Here is a 14238-nt window from a genome sequence, read left to right on the forward strand (position 1 = left end):
TATCTTAAAGATATGTTCACAGAAATTACCCATTTCCTTTTTTCCTTAACAAATTCAATTTATTAGACTTATCCATAAAACATTATTACCTTTATTTCAAACCACTTCATTCCAGTGTATACAGGTACATGTAATAAAGTTACCTTATAAAGTTCTTTTTCATCCTTTTCTGTCTTTAACACACATTCAAGTTGCTCCTTCTCAAGCATCACTTTTTTCAGTTTGTCCTTCAGACTAAAACATTGAAAAATTAGTGGTAAAGAACTATTAATACAGAAAATCCATGCATATAACAAATATACTTAGCTTAAAAAAACATCTTTAGGGGAAAAAAGTAAAATAAGGAAGGTAAGGAACGAAAGACTAAGTACCTGTCTAACTCAGTTTCTTTTGCAATGGCTTTCTGAGTAACAGTCATGATATCTTCTTCAAGCTGGAGAACTTTTGAAGCAGCTTCATCATGCTTCTTCTTCAAATCATTATTTTCCCTTTTAAAATCTTCTGATGCTTGAATATTTTCCTTTTTAAAAAATTGCAAATAGATGCCATTTAAGAATGTAATTCTTCAGAAGTAAAACATGCTGTTTGAATTAATGCCAAAATATGGCCATTAGATATCTTCTCTTCCTTAAAATGTATAACAAGCCCATTTCAAGTATACATAAGTAAATATATATTGAATATTGTTATGTACAGTTCATGTATTAATAAGGGGTCAATAAGGAGTTTTTTTGGGTGCAAGCATTCAGTTACTCAGAGCCTACCAAAGACTTCAGAGCCTACCAAAGACTTCTTTTGCCTATTTCCTTTAGGCAAACAAACCACTGACTGTCTAGCTTAGAAAACAAAGAACTTTTATTTCTCTTTGTACTTGCTTTTACTTAAAAAGAAGAAGACCTTGCATTTTTCCAGACAGTTACACCACCGTAGCAAACCACAGTAAAGACAACTGCAGGCAAAAAGAGAAACAAAACAAAACAAAATCCTGATTTAGAGCTGGTTACTACTTGACATTCTCCTAGCTAGAACATACAGATTGCCTCACATAGCTCAAGGAAGCTCATGCAACCATTGTGGGATTATGGAAACTGAGACAGATGATGATGACAATACCCAAAACAGATTCCTTTGTCAGAAAACTGACAAATACAAGATGGGAAACCACTGTTAAGTACTGCATTCGTTATCTAATTACAGTAATGTCCATATTGTTCTAAGGCAATGGACAGCTGAATGCCATCTCCACTGCAGCAAAACAGCCATTTAAAGTCAAGTTATCTTAAATAAGCCTGAAAATGTTTTTTTTTTTTTCAATATAACTATTTTCTTGAAAAAAATAAGTAGCACTAAAGTAAATCACACATACTGAGATAATATGCCACATTTTTCTGATATGAAAGTATGATAAAGCTCAGCTTATTATCAACCATGACAGTGATATGGATCAAAGTGTAAAACAAGGTCAAGACAGACTGACCAACATACCTAACAACAGCACAACTTAGGAGTTTTTGTGTAGCTACTAAGGTACAAGTTGTCTTTCTGCTCTAGATTTGGAAGATTAAACCACTACATCATCTATTCATTTTTAAACAAAGCTCAATGCCCTGAAATAACAAGACTGTACTGTTATATCAAGAGAAACACATCAGCCAGACTTTATGAAGAACCCCTACTGACCAAATTCCAACCTAACAAACAATGTTTTAAGTACAATAAAATATAATGAGGACTGGTTTTAGTCATTAATTGTCAAGATACACTGTTTGCAAGTATAATTAAGCCTCACTTTTACAAGCAACTAAACAGAAGTTTGAGCATTATGATTTTCTTTTGGGGGGGAGGGGGTTGAGGGGTAGGCAGTATTGAATTGAGGAGTGGCAAATGATGACTCACTCACTTGCTACACACTACACCAGCATGTAGATTTTAATTTTTGTTACTTTTTTTTTTGTTATATTTTGTTATATCTATTTTGTTTTTTTAAATTTTTGTTATATATGCTACATAAAAGGACTAATATATTACTACTATTTCAACTCTGAATGGCTTTCTTATGTCTTAACATAAAAAAGAAATTCAAGGGATTATGAATGTGCCATCTTTTTTTAAAAAACAGCATTGGAGAAGATAACACACAACTTTCACAAGGTCTTTATTTTTGAAGAGCTATCAGTTTCTTCCAATCAAAAATTTAAATACGTGGTGTAAAAAGGGCAAGATATTTTAATTAAAGTCAGTATTCCAAGTAAAACTTGCTATATAACCAGCAGCAACAACACACTCTATAACTGCTTGTCCTCCCCTAGTGCAGTGGAGACTAATTACTTGCCCCTGTTTTGAAAGCCTAGTATAGTAAAAAGTCTATTTCAATGCATATCTGTGTTTTCTCTAAACACCACTTTGGTATAACTGTAAGTGTTGTAACCCAAGTGCCTTCAAAAGAATTTAATCTGATACATTATATATACAAACTGTACAAACAGTTCAAACAGGCTGCCAAAGGTAACATATATTAAAAGGAATTAATAGCCTGAAAAAATTCTCTCCGCAAACAGCATTACAATTGATGCTGCTTTGCTAGTTATTCTAAAGGGACATGGTACTAAAATGTAAAAGTTCCATACTTAACAGATTCTCACCTAATAAACTTGTTTAGATACAACTAAAGCCTACAGTTTTTAAAGAAAAAAAAATGGATTCATTTTTAGAGACGACTTGTTATTTTACAGAATTCTTAGTCATTCAATTTAGATGTAGCAATCCCGAGTCCCATGCACTGGTTACAGTGGTTTCAGAGCCTGTAAAATTTAAAATGAGTGCTCTTAGACTATTTTACAGGTAAAGTCAACTATGTTCAGAAGGAGTCTGAAGGGGAAGAATAAACACATGTAAAACCCCTCTTACAAAAAAGATAATTACTTTCTGTAATCATTGCTTTAATTCATTTATCTTACCTGGTACATCTACCAATATTATTTATTTTCTTCCACCTTCTTAACAGAGGAACATAAAAAGCACAGCAAGAGCATGAATCATTTCAATGAACTGGTTTAAAAACACTCAACAATTTTAAGGTTATTTTAAATCCAGTTACAAATGCAGCTCCCCCATCTCCTTCCCTAGAGTTGCAACAGCCCTAAGGGTGGGGACACAAACTGCATCACAAGGGTCAAGAGTAAGCAACCAGAAATTACTTAAATCAGCTTTACTACTGCAAAAAAAGAAGTTATCAAAACAAAAATTCCTGTAATTACTAGGAGTCTCATAAGTAAAATGAAACAGCAAAAATCCAATGAGTTGTAAGGTAAATTTCCCAAGAATCAAAACCCCACTTAGAAAATCTTGATGTACCTTCAGATACAGAACAAGAAGAAATATCCAAAATCTTTACTGCTATTCTAAAATGGCAGAAGATTTAAGACTGATTATTTTAAAAATAATTTTATAGTAATTCCATGCAACACTGTCCTCATAAAGCTATTATAAGCTCAACCTAAAGGATATGCAAAGATCATGCCTGGGGTCATCCTTGAAACACGTTAAAATTCATTTAATAAATAAATTTCTGCTGCAAAAGAACTAATAATATTTCACTGGAGAATGGAATAGCCATGTTTCTAAATTCTCATTTTCATAAGAGAAAATAATGTCAAAAATCCCCACATTCAACAATGAAGAACAGCATGCTTTCCCTACTTATTTCTTACTTCAAATGGATTTTTACAACAGCAGTAAAACATTGCTGAGCACAGTCTGGTTAATGGAATGGTACAGACATCCCTTCCTCTGATCAGCACAAACAACACATTTTTCAAACATGCTGAAGGTAGAGAGAGATCCAGCAGACAGAATAAAATACTTGAAAAATACAATCCAAGACTATTTCCAGTTGTAACACCTTGCAACATGGCAATGGTCAGCATGGCTTTTTATGCTTCATCTTCCCTTTCCATAACACATAGAACTCCCTACCAACCTTTTCAAAATCATCCCACACCTAAAGCATTCACCTTTGATTATTGGCTAGTATCTGCAGCCTGTTTTTACTTTTTGAGAATGCATACACTGTAATGAAGGGTGAGAAGTTAAAAATGGCTATGCAGCTCACACTGAAGAAGTCAAGTCACTAAATACAAGGCAATATATTTAAAAACAAAAATTAAAAAAATAAAAAGCAAACAAACAAAAAGCAGCACCACCTTTCATCTGGATTGATTTGTCTGGATGTAAATTATTGTCAGAGGAACCATTATACTTGATATCCTACAGAGAATTTAGGGGGCTTAGATCGATTATCTGCAGGAGCCTTTTCTTTATACCACTGACATCACAGCAGCTCCAATAGAATCATGTGAAACACTTGTTTGACATCATACTCTGTTTAAATGACCACTGAATATAAATGATGAACACAACATAGCACAATTGCAGCCAGTGCAAAACCAAGTCTTCCCATAACACGACATGAAAGTTCCGAAAGGAAACCTCAAGTTGTAATTTAAAAAAAAATTTAAGCATTCAGTAAAGAGCAAGCCAATTCCAAATAAACTCAATGACATTAAGCTTTTATCCTTGTGACTATGACTTGTAATAGAAATACCGCTCTAAAAAACACTGCAGTCTATTTTGAAAATAGAAGATGTCACAGTGGTAGTACTTTAACTAACATCTACAACAGTTATCAAAACTACAAAACTAAGGTCCACAAAACTAAATCTGTAAGAGTTCATCTAAGTTACATCAGTCATTCAATTACTGTCATGAAGATTACAAACAAGTAAGTTTTTACAGGAAGCAGTTGAAGCATTTACACACACTGATTTTGCAGCATGCATTTACATGTCAGAATGTTAATTTCTTAAAGCATGCTATAATTTCACTATAAGCAATTGATTTTGCAAGGTTGTTTCCATGAATACATAATTTGAACTGTAGAATATCTCAAGTTACTATTTAATTTTCCAGTGAAATAATTTTCAATTGCCCAGTTTAAGAAATATTCATACAGAGAACAGTCAAAAAAAACCCATGAAACAGGATTTTCTCTTCATATGATGTTTATAGTACCCAAGGGTGCTGTAATTGCTGGAACCAACCTGAGCAAATTCAGAGTGTTTAATTTGTGTCTAAAATTAAATGCAACTGGGGGGAGTTTAGCTTTTTGGGCTGGGGGGCAGTTTGCCTTTTGGATGGTTTGTTACCATCAGATTTTCACATATGCAGCGCACATGAACAGTATGAACAGAGCCTGGTCTAAAGAGACACTGAAAAAACAATTGATTCACTTAATTCTATGCTCTCAGGCTGGACCGGGCACTTGCACTGCTTACCCATACTGCTGACATTATCACACTTCACAACAGTGTTTTTTCACTATCTAAGCAGAGAAACTCTCCTTATAAAATGGCATCAAAAGCCAGCTTAAATGAATCCCTGATATTTGAATAAAATTCTCTAATAAATAAAGCTACTGTGCAGGTAGAACCTGTCAGCAGAATGTGAATTTACATGGATGCCTTATTAAAATTCCCAATCAGATAGATGAATAAGCCCACTTTTAAAAAGTTAAATGGTAAACTAAATTTACAAGAAGCGTGAAAGAACAAGTTTATCAAGTCAGTAAATTCACTTCTGCATCAATTTATGCAAGCATCATAACAGAAACACTATTCAAATGTTCACAAGATCAAAAGATGAAAAGGCAGTCTTCATATCCATTGTTTCTGAGTCAAGTTAAACATAGAAACTACTGCCTGAGGAATAAGACTTCTCACCACCGTCACATTAAAGAAATCAGTTTAGAAGTGCCCTCTTCCCACTAGAGGGAGACCAATGACTGCAAAAGCATCTGCTCTCTGCAAAAGCACAAAACCAGTGCTCACAAAATTGAATGGTTGCAGAGTTATCAAAGGAATAAACAATGAAAGACACACAATGATTACTACATGCTTCTCTTCTTCAGCACAGTAAGACTGAATCTTAAAAGTAGGCAAGTGCATTGCTGCCACTGACCTAATACATGGTTTAAGCATACACAAAACTGGGAACACAAAGACCAGAAAGCATTCTTATTATGTACAAAGCTAAACACATTTTATATTCATAATATCTAAGATGAAGATTAGAAATATTTATATTCTCATTTTCTAAATAAAAACATACTAAGCTTTTATTCCCTTTTTTAAAAAAGTTTGTTTCCTTCAATTTTTAAAAAGCAAAATATATACAGATAAAAGTAGCATAATAATGTTATACAACACATGGATTAAGTATCAGTTTACAAAAGTAAACCAAAGGAAAAGTTGAAATATTAAAAGCAACCTGAAACAGTTCTGTAATCACATATAATGTGTCATCTTCTTAAGCAAAATAATCTTAATGTGTAGCTACATCATTATTTTAACAGTGTTATATTGCTAGAGTTGCAAGTTCCATATATAGCATGATCCTAAATAAAAGTATGCTACCAGGGAACATTACCCTAGTAAAAACAGAGTAACTCTGAAACACTAACAGAAGGTTGCAAGAAAAAGATGTGACATTTCTGAAACATTTCCAATAATTTCGCATTTACTCTGAATTCCCACACAAAGTAGCAACAGATTAAGTTAAATCTTCACACTCAGTAAGAACTATTTTAATGTCATCAGGGGAAAAAATAGTAGGAATGGTTTAGCTGACATGAAAACTGCTGCAAAGGAATACTATGCTTTCCTCTAACTGAAAATATATAGCAAGCCCTATGTCAAGCCCTTTTCAAAAGGCTAGACGAGGGGGGCAGGAAACTTTCATGCTTGGGGGCAAGAAAAAGGAAAGGCCACTTACACCTTTCTCTAAACTGATTCTGTCAGAACAACTACATACTGCATTAAGCAGGCCTTGGATACAAGGAAAAAGATCAACCTATAAGAAATAAAGACTGAATTTGTCTCTCATCTTACAATATCTCAAGCTTTGGCAGGATGGGGTTATTAACACAACTTAGTGGTAATAAACCATAAGTACACACTAAAAAAGTGGGGGTGGACAGCATGTTCCCTGTGAGTGCAAACACTGACTAATGCCAAGCTATGTGTCTTGCAAATATCTTTTTTTCTGTGATGGCGGCAACAACAAGAAAAAATATTGTCTGCAGAATCATTCATATGTTGAATACTAATCTTTTTTATTAATGTGATAAAGCACTAAAAAAATTAACCAAATCTAAAAAACAAAAGCCTTTAGGGACAAGAGTGCAATAATGTGTTACAAGATCTGCTTCAGGAACTCTAATAGCACATTATAACTTTATGTCTCGAATGTGTTTACTCCTCCTACCTTTGGTAGGAAACGACATGCCTACCTTTTAAGAAGGCAACACAAAACTGTCTATCTCCTGAACAGCAAGGGCGCCTTGGGAAACCAAAGCCTGTAGTCTGCTGTAGCCATTAATTTCAAGTGCCACAAACACCAGAACTATTTGTAAACTCAAAAAATGGGAATCTTTTCAATACCTGAAAACATGCATAGATCCCAATAGTCAAGCTTGATGGAGCACTGATGGTATTACACCTGAATAGATTCTTAAAAGCCATGTTCTTAAAAGACTGATCTACTTTAAGCTTATGTCTCCCTAATATTTTCCCCAAGCACTTACAAAATACCCCAACTCAGCAAAAAGAAGACTGAGAAGACACTAGTTCCACCGCCCAAAATTCTGTACGAGTAACGAGGTGTGAAGAGGTCATTTAATCAGGAGTAGGAGGGAAGCACTAATTGGGATTAGCTGTGGCATTGTCATGTCTACAACTATCCTGTCTATTTTAAGAATGCAATGCTTCTTCAGAAGCATTTCTCAATGATCCAAACTACTTCTGAGCTATTTCTGAAAAAAAGTCCTGATAAAAATCAACACCAAAAAGAAGAAAGTGGTCTAAAGGCATATGAATAAATATAAATAAAAAAAGGATTTTAAGAGAACTGTTTTTTAAGGAAATATTTTCATAGTAGGAACTTGGAGCTTTCCCATCTTCCATTTGTTACACTGCACCAGAGTAAAGTAAATTATGTACTACAACCCCTAACCATACCATCCACATTCTGTTCAATTACAAAAATATAACATATCTTAACAATGGATTTGATCAAAAGACAAAATGAGCTAAGATACCCATATAATTTTCTCTGAAGAAACCAAGAAAGATTTTCAGAAATTGGGCAGATTGGCAAGTATTATGGTTCTAGGGGCTCATAATTCCAGGACTCCCTTATCACAATACAAATGTAATAAGCAAATTTTAGTTGCCAATACAGTGGCAGCATAAAGAGCTCTGCACTCAATTAGGACCAAATATATGTGTCTGTACAGACATACCCACTTCCTTGACACATGCAATTACTGCTTTTTAGACACAGTGCTTTGTACTACTGTGGATTTTTTGAGAGCTTTTTGCACAAGCAGAAATATATTGTGCACTTCCTGATGGAAGTACTTGCAAAAACAAAAACAAAACAAAACAAAAAAAAATGCTGTTAAGAGATTGCACACAGGTTCAGTGTAACTTACCTTTTCTTTTTACATTAGTCTAATATGCTCTAAAGTATATTGGAAGATTTTTTAATACAATTCCAAAAAGTCAAACCTTTGCCTAAGTTAAAGATTTTTTAAAATACAGATTTTAAATTAATCTGTTCCACTTATTATCTATTTAAATATTAAAAGTTTGTAGAGCATAACTAAAAATTCACATGCATATGAGAAAAGAGAACTAGAAACAAAAGAAGAAAAAAAAAGCCTCCACAGTACTTAGTTAAAACAACCACTCAAAGGCAAAAAAACTATAAGCCAAGCCAAAACAACCTGGCCCACACTAAGCACCTGTGAAGATTCTGCTGTTACAGAAAATACAAATACATTCTGATTACTTATCACTTCTAAGATAATCCCCTGCAGTCTAATATAAAAACATCCAAATTAATACATTGTTTAGGTTTACTGCCAATAACAACTATTCACATCACACAAAGCTGTGCTCAGGAGCTGTTTTCTAACACCTGTATTAGTGATTAGTTGGAATGGGGATGTTTTGTGGGGTAGTTTTCTTTGGATTTTTGGGTTTGGTTGATGCTTTATTTTTTAAATAAGTCACAAGAAAAATAAAATCTAGGTACCGAAATCCAGCTGAGTGCTGTGTCACTGCTTCTCAGGAATTTTTTAATCAATCCATTAATGCACTGTATGTATTCCCAGCAAACATAAATTACATAATCCTGTGATCTACTGCTATGTACTGGGCTGAGGGGAGCAGGGAGAGAATGTCATCCCTAAGACTGAAGAGCCACATATAAAGCATTGCTTATTAAAATTTCCAATGTTTAAAACACTAACTGCACCTGATTTAGTAGATGCTCACATATTTTTCAGAAATAACGCTCAATTTATATTCTGGTTATATACATAAACAAATGAACACTTCTTCAAATCAGCAGGTAAGTTTCTTTTTTTTAAAGAAGTGGAAAACAGAAAATAAGAAAAAAATGTAAAATAAGACAGCATCAAATTCTTAAGTGACAAAAAAATAATTGCCTAAGTTAGAAAACTTCCATAGTATTTTAGCCAGGCGAAGAGCTGCATCAGCCTTAGGTCAGATATCTATTTGTAGCTAAATACAAGTGAGAGGTTTCTCACACTGCATTCTCACTTCATGAAAATAAAGGCCAAAGCAGAACAACAACAGCAGGAAAAAAAAAAAAAAAGACAGTAAAAAAAAACACAAACCCAAACATTCCTGAAATTAGGTTCTATCTGCTAAATTCTGGTATCTTAGAGGCAAAACTATTCTGGATTAGAGAAGTTCACTGCAAAATGTGAGAAAGCATTGAGACATTTTTGTTCCTATACAGTCTAACTTTATCCTTGCGTGACAGCAATGAGAATCCCATTTCAGAAATTGTTCTAAAATGGAATTGTAAAGCTAACATGGGCTGGAACTGAGAGTTGTTTTCAAATATTTTTTTTTTAAGTAAGAGCCTCAAGGGACAATTAACAGTATCTATGTAGCTCATTCAGATTTATCCACCACACTTATGATCTGTAAATCAATGAAATGTGTATTTATATCCTTGTCATTGATTTGAGCTAGTTCTCCCATGCATGTGAAATTAAAATCATTCTTTAATAAAAAAAGCTTTTTTCTAAACAACATCTTGTCCTTTCTTTTTTCCTTAGCCAACACTCCAGTCCATTCCATTCACTGTTCAAAAGTATACTACAAAGCACTAACATTTTGAAGTTCTCTCAACAAACTCCTATTAAAGGTGTATGACACAGGACTGTTGACATGTAAATACTAGGACCTAGAAACAGTCTATTAACTGCTGTCCACAGCTAAATTATGTAGGCTTCATTACTTCAAATTTGTCCATGTCACCACCTCCCTCCCACATGTTTTTAATGTTCTCCTAAAAGCTGGGTTTTTTAAAAAGCAGTAGCTTAAAGATAGATTAGGTTCAACTTTTTGGTGCCCTTTTTATAGTATTTGAATTCCTCCTTATCAACATGCAGAATTCCAAATTAAGCTGGCTTTGGTTTAGGCTACATTTATATTTTCCCTATTAATTAACACTTAAACAGATTTTTAGGTTTATGCTTCTTGTCCTTTTGAGTTGTGAAACCTTTTAAGAGAAGTCAGTTACTAGATGCTTTTGACTCTTTACATACCTTGGCAGAAGCATTCTCTGTTGATCTTTGCTTTTCATACCAAAATTTTTTATCATTTTCAATAGCCTGTGCTCTGTGCAGTAATTCCCTAAGGAGAGTTTTTTTTGAAAAGCTTTTCTCCATTATAAATTAATGTAAGCAAACTCTAAATTATCAACTACTTTCCACTATGAATTCCACTGTTAAATATCAAACATCTGGTAACAGTTGTCATAGATTATCTTACCAAGCCTGGTACCAAAAGCCTTAAATATTTTAGCCATTTTATGACATAAAAGGAATAGTGGCAGGAGGTTAATAAGGACTGACCTATTCTAGTGTAAATGTCTGTCTAACTGCTGAGGGGTTTTGACAGCTGATTTTCACATAGTTTGGTTATTGAAAAAGCAGTAATGCAGACATTATGAGTCAGCTTTAATCAGTTAAACAACTAACCTTTTGCTCTGCTTGCAGTTGTTCACATCTCTGCTTCTCATGGTTAAGTTCTTTTTCCAGTTGTTCAACTTGATCTCTGAGTTGTGTAGTTTCCTTTTCCAGAACAGAAGTTACCTTTAACAGCTCTTCTTTTTCTTTTATTATTTTTTCAATTTTAAACTGTAAATAAAAAAAAAAAAAGGGAAAATAATGGTGTTTGGTAATTTTTTGCCCTTCATTCTAATCAAACAAGTGGATAACTATTACTCCAGTGTTTGAGCAGAAACACAAATTGTATGTTCCCCAGTTAGGTTATTACAGTTTTCCCCTTTTTCTCAAATTTCTGACGTTTAATTGCTTTTACTGCATAGTACCATTAGATAGCATACTTTGCAGTGTCCTGATTTATCCTCAAGTTTTTCTTCCTTAAATGAAGTGCCTTTACTGTTCCCAAGTGACAGCAACTATGGAAGAGCTAATTCTGATGATGGCAGCTTGGTGAAAAAATGACAGCTGACTGTAGAGACACATGTTCTCTCTATAGCAGTATTTGAAGAATTTTTGAGAAAAATGAATATGCACATACACTCCACAGCCCACCAACACCTGAAAAGTAAGCCCTGGAACATGAACTGTGCCATTTCAATACTTAAAGGGAGCTTATAAAAAAGACGGGCAGACTATTTAGTAGGACCTGTAGTAACAGAACAAGGGTTTTTTTTAAACTAAAAGAGGATAGATTCACATTAGATATAAGGAAGAAACTTTTATGGTGAGGATGGTGAAACACTAGAAAGGGTTGCCCAGAGAGGTGGTAGATGCAACATCCTTGGAAAAGTTGAAGGTTAGGCTGGATGGGACTTTGAACAACCTGATCCTAGTTGAAGATGTCCCTTCTCACTGCAAGGGGTTGGAGCAGATGACATAATATGGTTCATTCCAACCCAAACCATTCTACAGTTCTATAAACAAAGATCATAAAAAATACTTGAGAACTTACTTAATTTTAGTACTACGAGTACATATCTGAAAAGCAAAAATATCCCACATGTCTCTCTGTACTAAAGCTCTTATCCCTAAACTTTGAAAATCATAAATCAAATACATGCACGTATGTGCCTAGATGCACCTAACAGGATAAAATATCTGATCTCAAGGTAAGGGAACTGCACTGAACAATTTTCCAAGAAGCAACTCAAACAAAAATTAGTTTGGGTTTCTTTTTTGTTTGTTTGAGTTAAAATAGTGTTCAGCCTATGAACAGCAACAAGCAAATGACTTAGGAACACCTTGACTCTGGATATACACACACAAGACCAACCACATCTCTTTAGCAAAAAACACAACACATATAAAACTGCTTTAAATAAAATAAGAGCTATTCTAATATACTTAGGCACCTGCAATTATTCAGCTCAGTCTCCAGGGCTCTTAACTTGGGCAAAATGAAAGTATACTGATTCCATAACTCTTTTTCCTTACAAGAAGCACCATTTCACACAAAGGGTATTTTCCCCCCTGCTCCAGTTGTTGGTAATTACAGGTGTGAGAGAAGGGCGGTATCCACTCTTATGTTTCTCTGTCCATGCTTAGTGGTATACATTTTTACATCTTGTTGTAAATGTAAAAACATACAAATATTCTGAACTTCAACCAAATACTATAGAACAAGCCAGAAATACATACACTACACTGACACATGCATGTCTTTTCCTACTATTTTTTTCCTCAGTATCTGTGATTGTACGTATACAGTATTAAAAAATAGCATTTTAAGAATTTTTGTATCAAACCTCAAGAAGTCCAGCTTTTGTAGTCACCACTAACATATCAGAGTTTCCTTCATCTTCCATAGTGAGCAATTCTTCAACAGGAGAAGAGGTACGAAACTGGAATGGTGTGCTTGCTCCACGGATTTCTCCTTTGTAAGTCACGTAACAGAACTGATAGAATTCTCCATCATCATTTGGTAGATAATATCCTATCAAAATACATTCATATTTCAAGAAATATTCTACAAATGCTTACAAGTCTCCATCTGCAGACAGATTACAACACCATGTTTGACTTAAAATTAAATTTCATGCTCACTGCCTCAGTAAGGCATAAATATACCATCAAAACAGCAGAAAGAAAGTCATCCTATTTAGTAACCTTCATCCCCCAGCCATTTCTGCTAGCATTTAAGACAAAGATTAAACAGTGTTAGGCAATAGCTGCTATATGTACACATCACCTCACATGCATCAGGTAACAGCTGCTGCCTATACATTTATGAAACAGAATCATTAGTTATCAGATGCCATGAAGTTGCATCATGACCACATTATCGTGTGACTACTGTACAGTCACAGAATATAGAGTAACTGATTTTTTGGCCTTGAAATACATACATAACCAAATACAGCAGATAAAGACAAAATATTATGCAATGACAAGAATCTGCAACTTCACCGGGTAGCATTTGTACACAGGGTTTTGTTGTTGTTGTTTTGGAAGGCAGGGGTTTGTGGGACAAACATCCTTTTTTTTTTTTGCCATTTTTTAATGTCAAAGCACAGAAATGCTCTTGATGGATGATACCAGCCAAAAGAGATGAGTCTGGAGTTTAACAAAGAGCTTGTTTTTTAAAACTGAAAAATATTCTTCTAAACTTTACAAGGTAAGAATAAGTCCTCTTTCTTGAAGCTATGTAATGGTACATGGTGCAAGCAAATTATTTGAGAAGAATTTCTGTGTGAATATATAACTGAACTGCTGCCCACTAAAGCTTCAAGCCTCCTGCATGACCCAGATTCACAAAATAAGATTTATGAATGTAAAACAATAATTTTGAGAACTACTGACATTTTTACCTTTATTAATATATTCATGACCCATGCCTTACCCAATTTAATGGTAAGAAAACCAGCCAGTTTTATTCAGAATACTTATTTTCAGATACTGTAGACAGCCTGAGGATGATACTAACACAATAAACCCTCACCCAGTGCTCAGTCCAATAGGTGATGCCACCCTTTTCAGTTCTTATTTCACCACATTTCAATCTTCTCCCTTTCTAACTTTACCATTAACTTTTCACCACCTTTTATTCCAGATTCCTGGAAGTCTCTTCCCAGTAC

General features: G+C 34.2%; 1 protein-coding gene across 5 annotated transcripts in view; it reads right to left on the reverse strand.

The window, feature by feature from the left end:
• The window catches only part of TAX1BP1 (Tax1 binding protein 1), a 55897-nt gene that overhangs the window by 22391 nt on the left and 19268 nt on the right, over positions 1 to 14238 (reverse strand). For all 5 annotated transcript variants that reach the window (XM_068208135.1, XM_068208127.1, XM_068208144.1 and 2 more), the window contains exons 4-7: positions 12910 to 13097; positions 11138 to 11296; positions 372 to 520; positions 144 to 234 (exon numbers count right to left, since the gene is read on the reverse strand). In XM_068208135.1, coding sequence (XP_068064236.1) covers positions 144 to 234; positions 372 to 520; positions 11138 to 11296; positions 12910 to 13097 — 587 coding nt within the window. The remainder of the gene's footprint in view (positions 1 to 143; positions 235 to 371; positions 521 to 11137; positions 11297 to 12909; positions 13098 to 14238) is intronic.

This window comes from Anomalospiza imberbis, chromosome 1, assembly GCF_031753505.1.
Source record: "Anomalospiza imberbis isolate Cuckoo-Finch-1a 21T00152 chromosome 1, ASM3175350v1, whole genome shotgun sequence".
Taxonomy (NCBI): domain Eukaryota; kingdom Metazoa; phylum Chordata; class Aves; order Passeriformes; family Viduidae; genus Anomalospiza; species Anomalospiza imberbis.